Here is a 22,358-nt window from a genome sequence, read left to right as displayed (position 1 = left end):
CGAGCAGCGTCTGGTGGAGGCACAGGGATGGTCGAGAGCCTGCATCAGGACTGGCTCTTCCCTCTGGTGACGGATAATGAGTAAACGTCTTACTGAATGTTTAATAAGGTTTGGAGTGGCATGTAACCTACGGATTCGAGAGGTGTAAATTGATGACGTTCTCTCCACGAGTCGGCGATTTTAGTGAATTATAAAACTGGTAACACTTCCCTGCAGGAGTTGGAACCTATCCTTCACAATGCCGCATGCCCGTCACTGAGATGTTTGTTGCTTACCAGTGACCTCCACAACCCATGAGTGTGTGAAGCCAAGACAAGTAAAATGTGAACACAACATCGAACAGGGAACTAATATAAACAGTGTCCGTTTACTCCCTGCTGATGAAAATCAAGGGGAGTAGATGCAGACCGGACAAGAGCTTCCATGAGTAGACCCATCGATCACCGGAATTATTAATCAACCTTATTGTTATAGTGTTTCCATCTGGGCTGTGTTGCGCCAAAGGTTGGTGTTGGAGATATCAAAATGCTACGTTAGAATGATAATGGAATGCACATTATCTTTAAGGCTGCATTATGCTGGTCGCTTGAGCTGTGGGATTAAGGATTTCCCTGGTACACAGGGCACAGCAACGTAGAAAACGGTTTGTGTCGATAAATCCTTTTCCCCTCCAAGAAATCTTACTTATTTTTTGACAGGAAGAGTTATAAGAAGTCTGTAAAATGGAACTGGGAAACTCCCGGATGCCGTAATCTTCTGTCGATTTCAATATCAAGAAAACTGCGGATTAAATGGCTCAACCCCTGCTAAAAATAAGAGTGTCCATGTGTGTTTTGTTTACTTAATTTAAGATAGAGACACAGGAGATTCTGCAGATGCTGGAATCTGGAGCAACACACACACACAACGCAGGAGGAACTCAGCAGGTCAGGCTGCCTGGCCTCCAGCATTTTGTCTGTGTTGCACTTAATTTAAGATATTGGGTTTATCTCATTGTAGCAACGCCCATTTAATGGGGAATTGTGACCAAAATTAAATGTGGAATAATGCAATTGGGCCGTCCCCTCTGTCCCTGTTGTGGCTCAGCCCTGGGAGATCTTATGGGGCATGCGATCACATTTGTCTTTGTTAAGGGTCTTTGGGACGATATGTTACTTTAGAGGAGACAACTAAAACTTTTAAACAGAAGGAGGTATCACATCGCATTTAGCGACACTTATTTTTATCATAATTGCCCATGAATGGGGGTTCGTAGCATTTACATAAACTTGCCACTTACCAAAATCGCCTGCTTTAAGGAACACCTTCAAAAGGAAGGAGAAGTGGAGATGGTTTGAAGCAAATTTCAGAGTGTAGGGGTTTGGCAGCAATGGTTAGACCATCAAGCTCAGGGGAACTTCTGAAGTGGAATAAAGCAGATATCTGGGGTGCAGGAGATGACAGAGATTTGGAAGAATGAGTACATGGACGGGTTGCAAATAAAGATGAGAAGTTTTAGAAATGCGTTGTTAGGTGGGATCCACTGTAGGCCAGCAAACATTCTTTACCAGGAGTGAGCAACGTTGTAGATTTTCTCAGATTTTGGATCTGTAGAGTTTGGCAGGTCATATCAAATGTATGGATGATGGAACCAGGAGCGGGTGAATTGGCTCAGGCGTGGTCAGGCAATGTGAAAAGGCAGAAACAGGTTGTCTTAGGGATGAAATGAGTATCAGGTCGGATGCTTATCTTGGGGTCGAATATGACACAGAAGTTTTAGGCAGTCTGGTTCAGTTTCACAGAGTTATGAGGTCGCCAGGTGGAGTCAGTTAGCTGGGTAAAAAACAAAAGTTTTTAGCAGAGACTTAATCCAATGGCAATAGTCTTCCCTTTTCTTAGTTTGAGTCAACTTTTACTCATCCAGTACTGTATAAGCAGTATGACAATTTACAGACAGTGGAGTGGTTGAGAAAGGCAATAATGCGATAATGCCGAGGATGGATTGAAAGTAATGGGGCAAGAAGAGAACACTTTGCTGGCGGTTCTTTAGCTATCGCTGTTAGATAAGAATGGAACCAGATTAGTGCAGTGCCACCCTGCTGGACAGTTGTGGGGAGGTTGGTGTCAAGAGGTCTGCCTTTCTCAAGATCACATTGGAAGCCACTGGGGCTTTGATAGGAGACATTTTATTATGTTGCCAGGAATAGAAACCCGATTAAAGAGATGATGGAGTTGCTGGACAGTTGGGCACTGATTAGGGAAGTGACCACATGTTCAAGGGTTAGAGATGGAGTGATAGTCCATTTGGGTGGAATGATGGAGGAGAGGGATGGCAGAAGATTTGAAGTGGGAGACAGGACACAATCAGGGAGCACCATCAACTACATATGAGCCAGGAAGAGGTTTTGGGAGAACGGTGGTCTAGTGGGTCACGGAAACAGGAAAGCATCTCATGAACCAGGCGAGACGTGAGGGATCATCCAAATCTGCATTAGACTGTAACCGAATCTGAAAGACAGGGCTGAGTAAGAACTAAAATATTACGTTGAGATTTTTGGATAGACTCAACTAGAAGAGGCTGTTAAAAAAATATAGGAGGCAGGTTACATAATGTGTTGTTTACTCTTGTAAAATCCCGGGTGTTTATTTGGCTGCAAACACACGCTTAAGTTGGTAAAAGAAAATCAATTAAGCTTATTTAGCTCCAGTGCCTTCTAAATATTGCAGTCAATCGGGAATCACCATTAAGTACAGAAATCAAAACGATATACAATTAGACAGTTCTGATTTTAGGAAGGCAGGGCGCAAATTCATCCGGGATGCAAAGTACAGACGATTAACAATCATTGTTTATACGTTATGAGGCGTGACGATCTGACCAGTGGATTAAACAAACTGTAAAATTCCATCTAGTTTTTTTTACCCAATTGCGACTGAAATAGTTCTAGTGTTTGCAACAACTGTTTTTTTTTCGCAGAATATCGTTGATCAGGCAATGTCAAGAACCCGTGTCAGAATGGAATGTTTTAGACGAAGTACGAAAAGCAAAACACTGCGGATTCAATAATTAATCAATAGGCGTGGCGGAGAAACCACTTAACTCTGGATCGCCCGCATGCTTATCGCAAAAACTACAACAAAAAGCATCTCCTAAAAGAAGGATTGTTGGCGACTGCAATAAACCTCTAACGAATTAGGAGCTGTCACATAAACAGGGTCCAGATAAATGAAAAATATGCAGCAGATGTTACCATTTTGACCAAGAATTTCATATGAATTTGAGTGAGTTAGAATTATGGTTTACTCCTATCGACATGAAACTCCTGGCCGAGGAACATATTTAGGGATAATATGGAAACGTACGCTCTCCAATTGTTTTTCTTTTACTGCCTCGCCAATTATTGAAAACCCTTTTCCCTTACAGGGTCGCGTTCCTGTTAAGCGTGAGGTTACAAACAAGAGTGCTTTTTAGATTGGATTATACAAGGCTGTTGCTCACGCTGAAAACTCTGAGTCTAGTTAGGGGGAACCCTATTATTTCTGATCCAACATGACATGTATTTCGCTGGTATCTGCTGCCTACAGTGAGTTCCCTACATCTGCAGAGCTAAAGGCACAAAGAAATCCTCGCCAACATGGAGCAGGCGGTACCGATGATACAATCCAGAGTTGTCCCGATCACATCCGCTCTTTTTACTTTGGATCTTCCCGTAACTAACTAGACAAAAGTTTTTTTTATTTCAAGAATAAATTTCCAAAGCTTGTTCCTGCCCCCACTCCCCAAAGCTGATAATTTTACTCAATGTAAGGTTAAAATGCTCCAACAATCTTGTCGTACAAAACAATCAGACAATCACTTCGTTTTGTTTTGATTTGCAAGTGCTTCTGTGGAAGGGATTCTGCCTTCAATGCACGTGTTTTGAGTTATATATCTGCTGTGCAGATTTTTTGAATATTTATTTTTAATTTCTGGTACTTTTTTTACTATTGACACAAATCTGCGTGAGTTACAATATGTGAAAATCATATCGGGCCAAAGTTCCCGCGATAAAAACAATCTAAACATGTCCTACTGGGGTTTCCAGATGGGATTTTTATCCATTCTTAAAACGATTATACGCATCTAGATACATTCACATTGTCACTGCCTATCGCTTTACCTTAATGGATGTTAAAATATTTTGGGAAAGCAAACGCAAAACACCTCTGGAATATAATTCATTCTTAACTTCGGAATCTATTTTCTCCCAAAGTCTGCAGTTTGCAAATGTTATATTAAATAAATTCAAACTACTTTTGTTTCAGAGACTTCGATCCTTAAATATAAACGGAGAATGTGAAGCTCCTAATCAGAAATAATGAAAAAATAACGATTCAGTGTTCGAACAGCGTCAAGCCGGTATTAGAACAGAGAATGTCTGTAGGAGCGAGTTGCTTGGATCTTTACAGTCACGCCACTTACCAAATCATCAACTTTCGATTTCTCCTGTGAAAATGCATTTATTTATTTCCAGTAACGTTCTATAACGTTCTGTAATTATGCTGCTATTTATTTGGCAGTGTTGTGTGTTTTAAACTGCAGTTCTAATTGCAGAAAGAAGGGAAACGTGTTAACAAAAGAGCCGGTGGCGAGGCGATCGCTGAGCTTTGCAATGTGGAAAAATGGCGGCTGCGGAGAGGCACACAAAGGCTGAGCGGCTGCGAGCGAAGGGCCGGCAGATTAAAACTCATGCAAAGACCCCCGAGTATTTTGGATAGCACTTCCCACCAAAGCTCCCTGAAATAAATCCAAACTGATCGATCACGTTGCAAACTAAGAATTTAGCAGAGAACGAATTCGGCTGACAAGAGGAATTAATATTTTGGGTGAATGTTTCCCGGCAGCGCTCGCACACACAACTGGGTCTCAAATTTTCCAAAATAACATTTTGGTCTTGTGCTCACTTGCACATTTTATTTCTTTCCTGATCGGTTTATTAAGGTGCCTGAGATCGATCTTAATAAACCGTTCACAAACGGCAGGCTCTGAACTGGGAGTTAGAATTATTAATCGACATGGCTTGAATGTTAAGGATCTCTGTGAGTCTTTCCACGTGAGGTTAGATTTTACATTATAAAAGGGAGAGGTTTCAGAAATCACATCGCCACCACTTAATTTCGGCCTTGTCGGAGCGGGTGTCTTCGATCTCTGATCGATCAGCATTCAGTAAACATGCAGCAGGTCCCAGGAAACCGGACTGCAGGGCCCTTTTCTAACCCAGACACAACAAGAACAACCCGAAATAAACAGACAGACTCAACACGTAAAGCATTTGCATTGTAGAAATATGCAACTGTCAAACCATCAGAGATTTCGCAATCCTTGCGGATTGCCGGTCATTGGTGAGACACCTTCCCCGGAATAATTTCCAAAAAATATACATGAGAATTTCTAAAATCCATAAAATGTAACAAAGGCGGATAAAAGAAGCATTTGAAGCGTGGCGTTTTGCTGTGATATCTCTGAATTGGTCGCAACTGGACAACTAAGTTCATGAATAAAGCCTCGCAGGTCGCTCTCCTCAAACGACGAGTGCGATATATCGTCAATCTGCACCCCTACTGTGCACATTCAAATAAACCTGTGTGTCGAGGAGATAGAAACCGTTTATCAGTCTGCGTCTTTTATTCAGATTACACGGGGTGAGCAGTAATTATGTGCGTTTAGGCCTTGGTGGCTTCCCGGGGAGCTCAGTGTATCTCCCCAGAGGTACACACAGAGGCACAAGGATAGCGCGACAGGTACAAAGTGGGGACCCCGCACCAGTGCCCTGGGTGTAAGGAATAACCCCGACTGCTCTGGCATGGACAGACTGGGAGAATCGGTTATAAATGATGCTGTCAACGCGTCGGGTCTGATCAAAAAGATAAAGGCACTGTTTCTAGTTCAGCTTTTCTTCTTTTCCTTAAGTATTGTCTTTTTTAAAAAAGAATCATAATCATGTACACACATCCAAATACCAGCACACGCACGCACACGTGATTACGCCGTGGACACAAAAACATCATCAAACACCCCAGATAATAACATATGCAGACTACAATTATGTATAAGACACACAAACAGAGACTTAAATGCAACTTAATGCCGCGCTCTTAATATGCAACTGACATAAAATAGCAGCATGCACCCAAATTTTGAAATAAGCTCTACTTTGTTTTGAATGAAATACAAAAGAGTAAAAAAATACAGCCTTTGGCCCACGAACGAAAATGCATTAAAATCATTTTAATAAATAAATAAATAATGAATACGCCAAAATATTGCAGAATCAGGTGAATTTCAACACGTTGTAGAGGTAAAACTAACTCAAGCATAGCAGTGCGAGTGACATCTGCGCCTCTCTCCAATAGCCACGGATTCCCGTACACTGTAATATGAAATTATGATTTGATTTCCGTCCAACATGAAAATTCGGCAAATTCATTGGGGGCTTCTACGAGGGGCTTGGATGGGCACATGAATGAGAGGAAAATGAAGGGATATGGGCATTCTGTAGGTAGGAGGGAATAGCTACGTCGGCACAACATTGTGGGCCGAAGGGCCTGTTCTGTGCTGTACTGGTTCTATGTTCTTAAAATCGGTCTGTAACGTCGGCGGGGAGAGGAAGGTTTTGCAACTCTAAATGAAAACGATGTTGATTTCCAAGAATAATCAGGTCTTCCGTCCACTATCGCACTCGCCACAGATGCCGTCTGACCCGATGAGTGTTTCCAGTTTCCGTTTCTGTTTCAACATATCAGCATCTGCAGTTTTTTACTTGCTTTCCTATCCCAATTATTACTCAGATTCCTAGTTAACAATCTGGAGCCTGCGAGGTGTGAAATCGCAGCGTTTGTATTTAAAAGCAACTGTAAGAACCTGAATAGCGTTAAAGTGTTAAAATAATTATTATTGTGTCACATTTAATGGGAAATCCACGCTTTATAAATCGACACCTGTGAAATTATTGCATTCATTCAATCATCAGTCACATTTGCATTTTAGTTTTGGTCAGAACCGTCTCCGCCAAACTCTGACTTGTTTTGCCGTCACCATCGGTAGATTTGTGTTTGAAATACGATTGGATTATAAAATCATCTCTCTATGGCATCTATGGTATACCAGACAAGCCTCCCTTGTGATACTCAGTCCTCGGTGTAAAGTAATGGGAGGGAGCATTCGACAGCTATTCGCTGCCTGGATCTTGTTACGATCTCCTTCGCCACTGCTGTGTATAAATTACAAAATAAAAACACGTGTTTCCTCCCAACTATAAAAGTGTTTTCCTTGCAGCGTTGGGTTTAAGTAATACCTCTGTGCTTCCTTCGTCGATATGAGCGTTTTATGTGTTGTAATTGTAACAAATGATTAAAATACTCCAAGTTGTAGTCACTGACGATAGTTACTGGGGAGGCATATAATTTGAATTTATAAGGTGGTTCCCACTCTGTATTGTATTCATAACCCGAAAAGGGTGAAACTTGTAGGAAATTGCTTGGGTCGTGGGACTAATTGGAGAGCTATTTTGAAGAGTTAGTACAAGAACGATGGGCCGTAAGACCTCCTCCTGTGCTGCAGTGTTCTGTGATTTCAGATTATGTGACGCTAATGAACAGTCTGTGTGTGTAACGTTGTTTTCTGCTCGAAATCAACAATCTATTTGTCATTTAGAGTGTTTTAACTGCTTTTGTGTCTGGAGTAAGACTTGGCTGCAGTTTTCATGAACAAACCAACTTCTCTGACTTAACTTCATCAAACTAATGGAAATAGGAAACAAGTTGCGTTAACTTTTTTTTTGACCCCCGTTAGGCATCTGTCCTTCCGCAATCGACACGATGTTGATAATGTTTGTAGAAATGTCACTTATTAGCTGAGTTCTGTAAAATGGATTTACCAACCCGGAATTAGACAGCGTCGCCCATACTGGTGAGTGAAAGTACACTCGTAATCATTCGGTTTTCACGTCTTATTTTGAATGGAACTCTTAATAATAGGTTAAAGCGCGTGTGGCTTATTCGCGTTTGTGTTGTGTTACAGATATTCCTATTGCAAGGGTTGAGTCCTTAATGATAATCAATCCTTAATTGGGGCCGACCGCTTCTGAAACCGAACGACTCCCTCCGCAAGCCTCTCCCTCTTTCTTGTTTAACGACAGGCTCGGGGGTTTAAATGTACAATTTAATGTGAATGGCTGCGGCTTGAAGAGGACGCAACACAACTCTGAGGCCTGTGCAGGGCGAACACGGGAGAGAGACATGAAGAGAATCGGGGGTAGGTAGACACGGACAGAGGGAGTGTGCGATTGAGCGGAACACGGAGAGGGGCTGGAACACGACACAACCACAGGATCAAGAGAGGAATGGGAAGAGATAGGGTAGAGGAGAGATAGAAAAAGAGTTGGGGGGGGGGATTCAAATTCAATAGCCCGAACATGATGGCTCTCCCCATAAAATCAGCTCATGAAATGGGGATAAGACTGCGCGTCTCGCAAGCCGACGTCTCTCTCCTCAAATAGGGCGAGCCCCATTGCGTGTTATTCAGGGAGGGTGAAGTTTGGACAACAAAGGGCAGGCGGAATCATCCATATTTACAAGGCACTTTGCATCTTCCCACTTTCTTCCCAACACGAAAGCACTTCGTGCATACATGTTCCGCCTATAGTTAACTGTTTTAAAGAAATATTGTGAGTTCTGTTGACAAAAGGCAAACCACAGCGGATACTGGGCATCTGAAATACAAACAGAAAATGCTGGAAATACTCGACAGATCGGACAGCATCTGCGGAGAAAGAAGAGCTTCAGGCTTCATCAGATTGTTTGTCATTATTCCCCCGCCACATCATTAGTTATACAACTTTGATCTTGATATCTTTCCTAAAGTTAGACAGATGTTCGTAGTAACCTATAGTAAATCGCTCGCGAAAGAAGGGAATAAAGTGGCGACAATTAACACCAATTTCTGTTTTTTTTAAGGTGTGTGTGCTATTTAGCAAGTTCGCTTCTCCAGTTTATAATTAAAGCCCTCATTTGCTGACTCGGATATCTAATAGCGACAGAGTTCTTTGAGCCTACTTCAAAATAAAAAACAATGATATTAATTTATCCCCTAATATTAACGTATATAAACGTGCATTGAAGTTGAATGCGGTACAAGATCGAATGGGAAAGGGTTGCAATTATACTGCGCCTTCAGGGTCACATCTGTCGGAAGCGACTCAGAACAAAATGAAGTTCACTGATTGTTCTCTGTAACAAGGAAGACATGGAATAGTCCAGGTGTGAGGCTGCTGGGTTTGTATAAATGAACCATCAAGGATTTGTATGCTCTGAAGGTATTTATTTCACCCCCGCTCTGCCTAAGGCGACACAGCACGTATCGGTAATCGGAAGATCTGTGACAATATTCAATAAAAGTGCTCGGAAAAATAACCTCAAGAGACCGGAAACTCCGCTTTGAGCCACAGAGCAGCAACACAAAGGCCCGGAATGGAAAATAAATAGTGAATTAAAGATCGAGAACAGCTCTTTGATGTAAAAAAGATACACATTCATATAGCTGTACTTGACCATTTCACACATCTGAAGGTCTTCTTTAAACTGATCATTAGATATACAAAATGTCCCTATTGACTAGTTGCTGCCACAGTGACCGCATAATAATCAGTTCCTTTAATACTTCTGTGTTTCCTTAAAGTGCATTAGGGATTTTTTTTGTGGGGTAGGAAGCTCCGGAAAATACAAACCAGGCCATCCGCATCCTGCAGCGGAGAGACCCCTTCGTGCGATTAGTGCGGCGCTTCCGAATATAAAACAAAATGGAAATCAGTTATTTATTGCTCTTGTTCTGTAGTAAAACACTCCGACTGCCACGACTATCACAGGAAAGGCTCGCTGGAATTATTATGCATCAGCAATTTTAGTCCTTAGCCACAGAAGTGTGTTTCTACATTACCCAATTGAACTACTTATCATTAAGGCACAACTCACCACTGCAATTTATTTGGAAGGGAATCGGTCGGAAAGTTAATGAGATTTGTCAATACGCACAGAGATTCAGAGACACGAACTGTAAAAAATTAAGCACGGAGAGACAGCAACGTGCGAAGTCAGCTGAAGTAGGGAGACAAGTAGAGAGGCAAAGCCTTGGATAGACAGAAAGAGAAACAGGGAGACAGATAGAAAATGAATGGGAAACGCTGACGATCTGCGTTCATCAGACACTCGCCCCAGTAGCAATTATCGAAGAATAATTCACACCGATCCAGATAAAGATGTACCATATGGATAGTGATAAGGAGGTAAAGTGTGGTAAAGAGGCGGATGGGACCTCAACTCGAGACCTAGGCAGGCGAACGAGCAACCAGAGATTGTTGGGCAATGACTATCGGAGATGGGCAGGAGCCCAAAGTTGGAGGGGCGCTGGAGAAAGGCGAAGATAATATGAGACGTAAATGGTGGCTCGGACAAAAAGAGACAAGAGTTATGGTTAGACAGAACTGGAGACATGAGTTGGAAACGGCCCGAAACTCACATAATGGTGGAAGGGGAGCCACATAGAAAACCGTCGGTAGACCAGGTGTATAATGGCAAACCAGTGATAAAGTGATAGAGAAGCAGATCGAACTGGGCCGTTTATTTTTGTTTTGCATTTTCAATTTGCAGAGAAATGTCCTTCAGTCATAAGTTAACAATGTTGTTGTTGCAGTTCAGGAAGTTCATTTCATTTGAGTTAGGTTATTACATTGGAAACGTAAGTCTCCATGTCCTCACGACCATTGTTTAACACTTGATGCACTGGCGTGTGTTGGCTGGTTGGGTGTAAGTGAGTTACTAAAAGGAATTTCAAGCCTTGCTTCAAGTCTCGAAACAACATAATCTCATGTCCTTTTGCAACTCTGGTGTCAATGTTTGTGTAATGACGGATTAAGAGGTCGCTGGAGACCGAGATCTTGCCTCGGCCCGGCCCAAGGTTTCCCTTCCTCTTCCCCATTCACACCCACCGCCCCCCTCACCACCCCCACCCGCTATTTAAATACAGCGTTGAATTCCTCAGACACATCTGCTTTTTCTCGACCCCCAAAACAATGCGGTTCCGCTGGCAAATAGCCAGCTTTAAAACATTCAAATAAACTCCGAGCTCAAGGGTTTCGTATATATGCTTAAACCGGCAAATAATTATTAATTTCATTTCCCGTGAATATTATTTACCCTATTACCCACTCTAAGTTACCCGTTCTTCCAACCCTTCCCTATTGCACATTATTGTGTCTGAAACTTTCAGCATCGTATAAAGACCCACTTCTCCATAAGGACGCACGAAATACAATCGTTGCCTCGGATGGTATAAATTTCATCGTGTTCTCCGAAAGACGATTGAAAAGTCTGAATTGCTGCTAACCAAAGACTAAAAAACTTACCTTGGTGAAATTGGCTTAATATTTAGCCATTTCTGTTAACTATCTAACTAGGTAACCATTCATTTAAAGTTGTATATTCCTTGATGTATTTAAGGACGGATAGATAGACTGATGGGCCGATAGTTATAGATAAACTGACGGTAGACGAAAGATAATAGATAATCTTTACAGCTCAAAAAGGTGGTTGTTTCAATTGCGTTTTACCATGAATTAAAATCCTGTGAATAGGAGGGTTGGTAGGTAGTTGATGAGAGTGGATATATTATGCGTAAACAGATACATGAAATATCGACATAAAATGCATTCAGGTGGAATAGATAGATAGATAGATAGATAGATAGATAGATAGATAGATAGATAGATAGATAGATAGATAGATAGATAGATAGATAGATAGATAGATAGATAGATAGATAGATAGATAGATAGATAGATAGATAGATAGATAGATAGATAGATAGATAGATAGATAGATAGATAGATAGATAGATAGATAGATAGATAGATAGATAGATAGATTGCATGCCCTTTTCAAGAAAAAAATCTCTTATTTATAAAATGTCCTCTACGGCGCCCGAAAGAGCTTTACCACCAGTGAAGTAAGTTGCTACCTTAACACTGGAAATACTGCAGCTAATTTTATGCAGAATAAGATCTTACAAACAAGAGGGCGATAATGTTTTAACTGATGTTTGTTGCGGGCTAAATTGGCCAGGACTCTGGGGATAGCTCTTCTCTCCCCCCTCAGCGCCCTGGGATACTTAACGTTCTCCTGAATTAATTTCGCAACCAAAAGAGAAGGTCCCCTACAATGTGGTGGTAGCTCCGCGCTGCCTGGAGTGATGGCCTAATTTTTTTTGTATTCAAGTCAACTTTCTGACTGAACAAGAAAAAATATTAACGATTTTAGTTCTATTTTCTTCTTGTAGTTGGCGTACTATTGAGTCCCTGGTTTTGATACGCTGAGGGAAGATTTAAGTTCATTATATCTAAGAGAATTTTAGACTGTTAATGATTCACGTGCAAGAATTAAAACTTCGCTGTGTGCAGATCATATTTCACAGCAAATGCAATAAACACTGCCTAACTTTTCGTTGAGGTCAGTGTGTCAACTTTAGCCCCCCCATCCCCGTCCAACATTAACGTTCAGAGTGGACGGACGTTTTCGAAGTGACATTGTAGCAGAGGACTTAAAAAAAACGATTATTTCATTTGTCTTTTGATGCTCCTTTCATCCCGGAAACAGAGAATTTACAGCGTACATTAGTAACGCCTTGCCAGAACGCTCAGCACCGGCTGGAGAAATCCTATCTAAAAAGAACGTTCAATGCGCTTAATTAGAGGATCCAAACTGTTTTCACATGCCATCTTATTTCACGGAGAGCTTTTTGTAAATCCGAAGAGCAGTTTTTGAAACCTCCTTTGTATCGGCAGCCACCAGAGCGCGAAGTAACAGAAGACAATTGGGAAATGTTGCTCCGGCCATTCATACTTCTGCAGGCATTATTGGTTCAGTTCAGCCCTGGCTTTAATGCGATACACTTAAATCCCGGCAAACACAAAAGCTAATTAGTCAATAGAATTTATGCTGGTGTTCAACATAAAAGGAAACTAATGGATGGACCACATTAGGGAATTGATGTGCTTTTATCAACTGTACGTTTGTCAATTGTCCATTTGGCTCACAATCTTTAACATCTCGGCAATAGATAATCGTTTTTAAAACCAGAGGGTGAAGATTTATAATTCCAATGAAGTGAATAGAACCGAACACACCGACTTAATTCGAGTTCTGCTCTGTTTATAGCGGAACAGTATTTGCCAACTGCACTGTGTTTACTTGGTTAGTTGGTGTAACATAACTTCACATTCTGAAATGTGAGAAGAATGAATTGCCCATTGGATGGATGCACGTTAGAATTATTTGGCTCATTGGGTATGATGAATAGATACAGTATTAAATATTGCCAAAAGGTATTAAATATCCTAATATACTGATATAATAACATACCTACTGAAATTGAAAGACGCTTCATTTTGATCTGAATAAAGATTCTACTGCAATATTGTGGTGAATTTAAATTACATGTAGACCCACACGTACTAACGTGTTACATGAAGTTTGTAGCTCCCCTTCCACCTTGATAATGATAATGTTCCAAAGGCACGTTTGCTCTTTTAGCAGAGCTAGTTCCTTTGAATCAGTGGTCCAACCCTGAATGGACAATCCAGAATAGCTAATATATTTTGAAATGCATTGAATAATAGGCCAAGTTAGGGCACTTTTACGTATATAGGGGCACACATTCTAACGTAGAAGAAAGGGACCGAACGCAATTGTATTTGTGCGATTGGTCTGGATTAAAGGACAGGCGAGCCCTGTACCGTAGAAACCCGCAATTCGAATGTTCCACATTAAATGTGAGAGATTATCCAATCCGCTAATCGTTAACAAATTCACTCCTATGTTTCGTTGTTTCTTCGAGGTAGAGAGTTTCAGCTTTAGTTTTCAAGACAACTATATTCATTGATCATTCCTTTACGATACGAATGTGGAATATAATTAAAAGAATTCAACTGTAGCAGAAGAAAATCGGGGCAACTTTAGTTCGTGTTAAGTGAGATGAGATCATGACTAAGAGCCGGTGAAATTTTCTGGTATGTGTCGTCTCAAAGTTTGAATTCACCTGGCTGACTACGAAGTTGTCTTCGATTACAACGCTTACTGGTGAACTACGGTTGTGGTTCGTACTGAAATAGATATGTAGTTAAGATAGCCACATAAACAAAATATCCCGAATGTCCACATTTAAACTTCTTCACTTCAAAACCAGTTCATTGGTCGTAAACGCGTTTGGGACGACCAGGAGTTGTTGGTTTTTTACTAAATTAATTGGATTCTTAAAAAGGCCTTTTACAGCCCCATGCAATTTACAGTCAGTTAAATACTTTTGGAGTGTTTTAACTGTGGTGAAGTAGGAAAGGTGGCGACCAGTTTGAGCACAGCAAGCGCCCACACACAGCAATGTGATTATGAGCTTTGTTGTCTCGTGATTTTAAATTACTTTGAAACACTGCCGTGAGATCTTTTACATCTACCAGAAAGAGCAGCGAGAGTCGGTTTAAAGTCTTGTGCCAAATACAGTACTTCCAACTGTGCAGCACTCCCTTAATATGGAACTGGGGCTTTGACTAAAATTTTTGTGATCATGGCTCTGGAGTGGGTCTTGAACGCACAACCTCCATGAACCAGGGGTGATGTCCTCTGAGTCAAAGGTGACACCTCTATGGCACCAGTTTAATGCCTTGTCTGGAATATTCCTCCAATCACACTCCCCCTCTCCCCAACGCCGCTGGCCCTTCCCCCTTTCCACGACGCGATGAAATCGATTCTTTACCGTATAAATACTATGACTCGTTCTTTCCCAGAATCTCTCCGCTAGGATGTTCCTTCATTCCACAGTCCAAACTCGGAGTGCCTAATGTGTCGACTGCCCCTAATCTGTGTGGTTTGCAGCAGCTATGTCTTTGTATATATTTCTCAACTGAGAAGTAGTCAACATCTAATTTAGACACAAGAAATTCTGCAGATGCTGGATAACTAACTTAGCCCCTGATCCGCTAGGAAGCCGGGTTCATGCAAGTGGCCTTAAAGTATTTGCAATGGAAACAGAGAATGGCCTTGGAAATCATGGCAAAGGTTCAAAGTGACGTTGTACTTGGGGGACAGGAAGGGTGAGGGGGATTTTCAGCTTAACGGACTGCTTTGGTTTAGACATTAGTTGGTCGATCGTAAATACAATCTGGGAATTATCGAAGTGCAGAATGGTTCATATTTCTTTAAATCACAAATAATATCCGTCTCTAATTATTAACAATCAACAAATCGACTCTGTAAGGGTTCCTGGTGTAGTCTTTGAGGTTATATCCAATATCTGCCGGAGTGTTCACCCCAAATATTAATTTTAATCCGCTTACATAATACAATAAGTGTTGAAGTCAGCACCCTGTCTCCAGAACACAGCTCCAATTTCAACCTGGTAGGAAAAACCGATTGCCTTGCCAGAATCCAGTGATCCTGTTACTATTGATCAAAGTCTGACTCTAAATTCGGGGCTCCCTGTAATATCCTGACAAAAAATAAAACAACGGCTCCTCTTTTAAGAATGGTTAGACTAATGGGTTGGATTAATCAGCATCCTGTCGTAGATTTGGGATCACATTCGAAGTTGCAGTTTGATGAAATGTCTTGCGCTACCTTCTCTTTAGAAGCCCACGGGGGCATACATTTTCACTTTCAGTCTGAAAATAAGGCAGGCAGGTGCATACAAGAACAAGATGGGCCAACAGTAGAAGCACACTCGAAAATGGCAAGGTAAGCAAGTAGAGAGATCGACATGAAAGAAGACTCTTTGGGCATCATTAAAACCCTTAAGGTAACTATTGTAATGAGATAGAGAGAGCCTTTCCGTCGACAAACTATCTATCTATCTATCTATCTATCTATCTATCTATCTATCTATCTATCTATCTATCTATCTATCTATCTGTCTGTCTGTCTGTCTGTCTGTCTGTCTGTCTGTCTGTCTGTCTCTATGTTTGTATGCATGTATGTATGTATCTATCTATCTTTTGCTTTATCCATCCATCCACCCAAACATCCATCTTACAAATTCACACTGTATACCCCCAGACAGTATGTACATTGAGCGCCTTCTGATCAACTTATACTTTTCTTCACATAAGTTTGTTTTTCCCAACGGTTAGTCCACGACCAGAACCTTCCGTTGCATATCTCATTCTGATAGCCTCTGCCTTAAGCTACTGCAATTAATTGAATCGAAACATAATTAAAATTAAAATTTAGCCTGCCACATGAGCGCGGCTCACAGGCCGGTGACAAAGCTTAGATAGTAATTCATCTTTACAGCCGTACTTTATAACGCCGTTTCCTGCGTTTTAAGTGTGGGACTCGGCAACTGATGGGGAAATTGCCTCTTTTGGCATCAACTTTATTTTCTTCATGCAGTTGAAAATCCTTCCTTCCCCACACCCACCTCCCTTTCACAGCTAAGATATTTTCTTCTGAGTGAAAATGAGAATCCTTAGAATCTGTTCCTTGTGGACAACTGGCAGTAGCGTCAAGCGAGATTTGGAGACCGTGTCGGCCACTCGAGTTCAGATTACAACTTCCCCTGTAAAGGGCTCATTTTACCCATTCCGATCTTCTTAGATTGTGTAAAATGTTCGACCTCATGAATTGTTTTTTTCTTAACACCGCGAGACTTGGGTTTAAAACGCACGGGATTGCGACACATGCTGCATCTTATATTTCGTCTTTTTTCTAGTGATTGTTTTCGTTTAATCTTTAAAGGCGCTGCCTGACTCCTCCAGGCGTCCATCTAGTGCAGCCACCCCTCTCTCCCTCGCCGACAAAGAACAGCAGTCTCTCTGTCGCTCCTGCTTCAGGGGCTGCTTTAAAAAAAATCGTCCAGTTAAGTCCAATTTTTCATCTAACTTTCATGACACTAAGCGAATGTGTGCAACATTTCAACCTTTTTTTGTCCACAGCCAGCATTGCTCCCGTGACATGTAGCAGTTCCTCTGACCCAAAGGGTGAGAGTAATTTGAGCTGATACCTTCACTCTGGACTCTGCATTATGTAAATAAACGACCACCATCTTGGCAGAAATGCAATTGTCTATGTGCGCTGGGAGTGGGGGTGGGTGGGGAAATAGATTTAAAATCTTTTGAGAAATGCTCAAGGCCGCTCTTACAACTACTTCTGCTCAATGTGTTCTGCATCATGCTAATTCAAAACTGACCCTCAGCGGATCTACCTAGCGCCGTTATTGAAACACTGTCTAAATAACCCTTTACAAACGCGCCAGACCATCGCCATATTTTTCCATGGACTCTCACGTGAAAAAAACTAAGCATCGTTCAAACTCCTAACGCCGAAAGCACACGGAATAAGGCTCTCTGTTGAAACCTAACTAGCCCCGGCTACGGCAAAGGAGAGAAAGAAACTTAGGTGCCAAACTTCTCTTTATTTTCTCTGGCCCTATAAAGAACACTAAATAAATAACGCTTACAACAACTGAGGAATAAATTTTAATTTCCAAAAGGTATTACAATCGCATTTCAGCTCAAGAATCAGTCTGAAAGGAACTATTGATTGGAACATTGCGTGGGGGTTTGATCAGTAATGCGTGCCTTGGTGTATTAACCTCTCTTGCTCCGGAGTCCAACTGATTTGCATCTAAACGGAAGGTTCCTGTGTTTCCCCTGCAAATTCCACATCCGATTTTCAAGGAGATAGAAGTAACATAGAGAGAATAGGATTTTACTCGTTCGTCCACATACACAGTCAAATAGACCCCCATCCCAACACGTGTATACACACACACACACAGACACACACACACACACAGACACACACACACACACACACACACACACAGACACACACACACAGACACACACACACACACACACACAGACACACACACACAGACACACACACAGACACACACACACGCACGCACACACAGACACAGACACACACACACACACACACACACACACACAGACACTCCCGCTTTTCTCCTTCTTCAGTGGAATTTCAACTAAACTGTGTCTTAAATTAAATTTCAGAATAGTTTGTCAATACTTCACGACTTTAAGAGAAAATAAACATTTTAAAAATAAAGAAATGCGGTAAAATTTTATGAGAACGCTTCGCCCATTATAAAAGATGACAGATGCTCCCTGCTCTTGACTTGTCACTACTATTTTCTGCCTACTTTTAATTAAGGCCTACTGAGCAGAACGAGGGAACTGAAATAAGTGAAAAAAAAGATTGTTGCATTTGGGATTATCTAACGTTTAAAGAATATTATCCAGAAAAAAATAACAAAAATCCCATTCATCCTTTTCAGGTTCCAAATTGCATTCTGATTACTTTGAGGGTACAATTGAAATGTGTTATTCTTTTGTCTTTTTAACGCATTGTCTGAAAATGTGCTCGCTGGGCAAGCTGAACGTTCACCCAGCGAGACTCCCATGTATATAGGTCGATTGCACAAGGGAAATAAATAGTGCAAAGCTACAGAAAGGTTTGTACAATCCTGGGACTAAATTCTGATTGATTTCCTTTTCCCCATCAGTATTATACAGTTGTCTCGAAAGAAACCTTGTATATTTCTCAAATTTATTTTCCTTAAATGTGACGGATTTCTGTTGGGATTGTGGATGAGGTTCAGTTGGGATGAAGTGATCAAGAGATACTCTCATTCAGTGTTGTAAACCATATTTCCCGATATTTGATTGTTTTTGGAGATGCCATAAATAGAATAACTTTTAGGATCATTTCCATTAGCACCAGCCCTGCAGAATCTTATTCGCAGCCAATTTGTGTTCAGCCCCAAACGTGGCCTGTTGCCTGTTAAAGGGTTAAATGCTGAAGCCCCTGAATTTATGGCTCGGTGGAAGAGGGATTGCGGTGCCCCCGATCTGCCATCTCCACACTGGGTGAGCTTTCTGCATTGAGCAAGAATGGTCGGAGCAAAACGAATAGGCAGGGCACAAATCTCCATCATCCCCCACAACCAGCGAAGGCGGCGAGGGGAAATTGCCCATTAGACTAAAAGCTTTCTTTACTGGCGTTGCTAATCCGCAAGTGACACGCTTGCACCTCGACGAGTCTTTCAGCAAATTCGCCCTTCTGCCTGTTGCGGTTACCCAGGGTTGAATTCTGTCGGGCGTCTTTGCAGGGCACCTTTTGGAGGTAAGCTGTTTGTCACGCCTGGAAGAAACCTGTTTCTTTTTTGTACCACTGTCCCAGCTACCAATGGCCGAAGCCTTGCTTTGTAAAGTGCTGCGGTTTTGTACTCCTTTTGAGGTAGAATGTTTGGGTCGGTGGATGGAGCCATTATGGCCTCCCACAGACTGTACTCCACCGTTTTCATTGGGGTGGATTCCCGAGGTTAGTTTCGCTTTCCGCCGCTTCCTCTTGAGGTCATAGTTGCCCGGACCCTCGCTCTCTCCAGAGTTCCAGAGGCCCAATTTGTGGATTGGATCGAAGACGCTCTGGTCACTCTGCTGGGCTCGAAGGTGAGTCCGGGTAGCGTTGGTGACTGCAGAACTCTGGTTTAAATCAGAACCCTTAAAAGTTTGTTTAATCCTTCCCTCTGCCTGGGCGTTGAGAGCTGGTGAAGTTCCTTGGTCCCTCCCGAAGTTTTTCAAATAGTTCTCGCCGAGGCAGGGTGCAGCGGATGCACCGGACCGTGCATCTGAATGCAATAAATCCCTTTGTTGTGAGGGCCGCCAGCTTTCTTTGAAGCTGGATAGAGAGGCCCCACGCTTTGCAAAGTTGTTTGGGGTCAGATGTGGCGGTTGAGTGGGATTTCTCGCAGGGTCTGGCTGTGACACTGCGACCCCTTTGGCTGAAGTCCAAAGAGCGTTCTCGTCGCCGGTCCTCTCGTCCCCGGCGTTAATCGAGGGCCCGTGACCCGGCTGGCGGCAGAACGGGCGCGAGTGAGGCGCACCTCCAGCGTAAAGTGATTGGCGTTCCCCCGCCGTGAGCTCCAGTCTCTCCTCCGGTCCGGGCTGCCCCGGGACACCAGGAGTCTTGTGACAGAGACTGGGTAAGGTGGCTCGCCTGAAGCGGATGCTGTGCAGCGAGGCGCCGCTGAAAGCCGAGCTGGAATCAGAGGCCGAAGAGCTCTGGTCGTCGCTGCTGCAGCCGGAAAGTAGCGACTCTTCGTCTTCGTCCGTCGACCCGCAATCCGAGTCGTTCTCCGGATCCAAGCTGCAATCCGAGTCGCTGGAGCATCCGAGAGAGGCGCCCTGATCCGTCTGCGCAGAGCGAGTTTCACTCAAAGCCTTTATATCTCCGGAAAGCACCATCCTTTTCACAGACTTCAAAGCTGGCGGCGGTAAGGATGAATTATAGTTTCCGATAAATCCACTTCCCGCATTTTTGCTCTGATTGCAGCAGGAATATTTCGTCCTGAAATGAACGGGACCGCCCGCCCCATTGAATCGAACTGCGATGGCGGGTTGAACAGTTCTGGAATAACGGCAGCCCACGCCCTGGTAAAACCCATCCCGCTCTCGGTACACCGGACAGAAACTGGATTTTCCAACATTTTCATAGTTTGTAAAGCCTTGTCCGTTGGGGTCGGTGATGGATCGGCAGCCGGGCCGCTCGAACAGGCCGCTGTTGTCAGTTGATTCGACCGCTGTCTTGGATTCCTCTTCGCAGCGCTCGGCAGGGTTCCGAGTCCGCAAGAACACCGTCCTCTCTCTGCAGAAGCCCGAGAAGTAACCGGGGTCCGAGCGGTTGGGGAACTGCCCCCTCTCTCTCACCTTTACCTTGAGTTTCTTCTTGGTGCACTCGGGGGCTTTGTAAACCGTATACAAAGCCTCCAGGTCTTCTTTGGAAATGAGTGTGCATTTGACTGCCCGCGTTGGCACGGATTTTATGGCTTTGAGAGTCCGCAGTTCTTGCAAATCGCAGCGACGCCTCTTGATTTTCAGGTACTCCATTCTTTTTCGGATCGTGGTTCTGGGGACGTGCTTGAATAGATCCGCCAGCACTTGAGACAAGGCGAACATTTGCTTCCCGTTGACTCGCAGGTAACCCAATTTAACCCCGAACATCTCCAGATGCCCGAATTGAAACCCTTCCAGTGTAACATTTGAGATATAATCCACGCATCTTGGAATAATCCCAACCATTGTATTCGCCATACGAAAAAGAATGAGACTGGCTCTGCCATTAATTAAATTTTGTAAATAGAAATAAATGGCACACACAGCGACACAAAGGTTGAAATAAATAATGTTTGCATAAATTCTGCATTTAATCGCAGCATTTTGGCGCCTGTTTAATTTAAGATGTAACTAAACCCCGATTAGACGAGATATTTAAGATGGTTTTTCCAACTCCATTCCGCTTCGTTCCAAGAGTAAAGTTCTCAATACAAGCACACTTGTCCAGAGACACTCCACCAAATAATTTCCTTCAACTCAAAGCTGATTGGACCCTTTCTACATGTGATGCAATAAAAGCCGATATTCAACCCCCCCCCCCCCAACCTCCAACTCCACCTCCACCCCCCCCCACCCCAAACACTCATAACCGCCTGAGCAGCAAGTAGACATCACATTAAATATATCCCGCATGCATTTCCGCTGTTAAAGCGAGTTTTCTTTATTATCTGAGGTACCAGGAATCTTTAAACGACCAATGCAACATGCATGTTCTGTGACGTTTGAACCTTATATTCTTCCACAATCGTAAATCAAACCGTATGCTAATAAATTTGAACAGCTCCTAATCACGCAATGCGTATATTTATCAAGGGCTTGGAGGAATAGTGTGTAAATCACAGAACCCCGCGATTTGTGAATTTACGCATTTTGAGAGATTCTAAACTTAAATTTAATCTTTCATTTTAATTTGGAACGTTCTTTTAAAAAAAGCTTCATCTGGACAGTTATTAAAGGCTTAAGTAATTAAGACGACGGCAGAATAATTCTCTCTGGTCCCAATTTCAGAAATTTTGCAACTTAATACTTCCCCGAAATGTGGAAGACATTTTCTTTGCTGTTAAAGTGGATTATGTGTCGAATGTTCTTTTTAATTGAACTTCCTTGTATTATCGTGAACTATTTGATTTTACCAGAGAAAAGAAAATCAGATCAGTGGTATTTTAATATTCTAGTGAATATATTCCAATGTCCCTTGGAACCACGTGCTGTGTCTGAGTTTGATCCATTGTTTAAATAGGACCACCTGGATGATACGTTCAAGGAAATAAAACTGAATTCCACATCTTCCAGTACATATGTACAACTGATTGCAATTCCGAATTTGGTATATTACTTTCAAACCGAAAAATAGCACAAAGATCCCAGTCCAACGTTAGCCTT

General features: G+C 42.5%; 1 protein-coding gene across 1 annotated transcript; it reads right to left on the bottom strand.

Annotated features, from left to right (window-relative positions):
- Window positions 1–17,518: 17,518 nt before the first annotated feature.
- Window positions 17,519–21,173, bottom strand: LOC127582804 (SKI/DACH domain-containing protein 1-like). Its single transcript, XM_052038370.1, has one exon. It carries the CDS (start codon window positions 21,171–21,173, stop codon window positions 18,873–18,875), a length of 2,301 nt encoding a protein of 766 aa, XP_051894330.1. The 3' UTR covers window positions 17,519–18,872.
- Between the last annotated feature and the right edge of the window lie 1,185 nt (window positions 21,174–22,358).

Source organism: Pristis pectinata, chromosome 25 (assembly GCF_009764475.1).
Source record: "Pristis pectinata isolate sPriPec2 chromosome 25, sPriPec2.1.pri, whole genome shotgun sequence".
NCBI classification, from domain to species: Eukaryota; Metazoa; Chordata; class Chondrichthyes; order Rhinopristiformes; family Pristidae; genus Pristis; species Pristis pectinata.
This window is presented reverse-complemented; position numbering and strand designations above follow the sequence as displayed.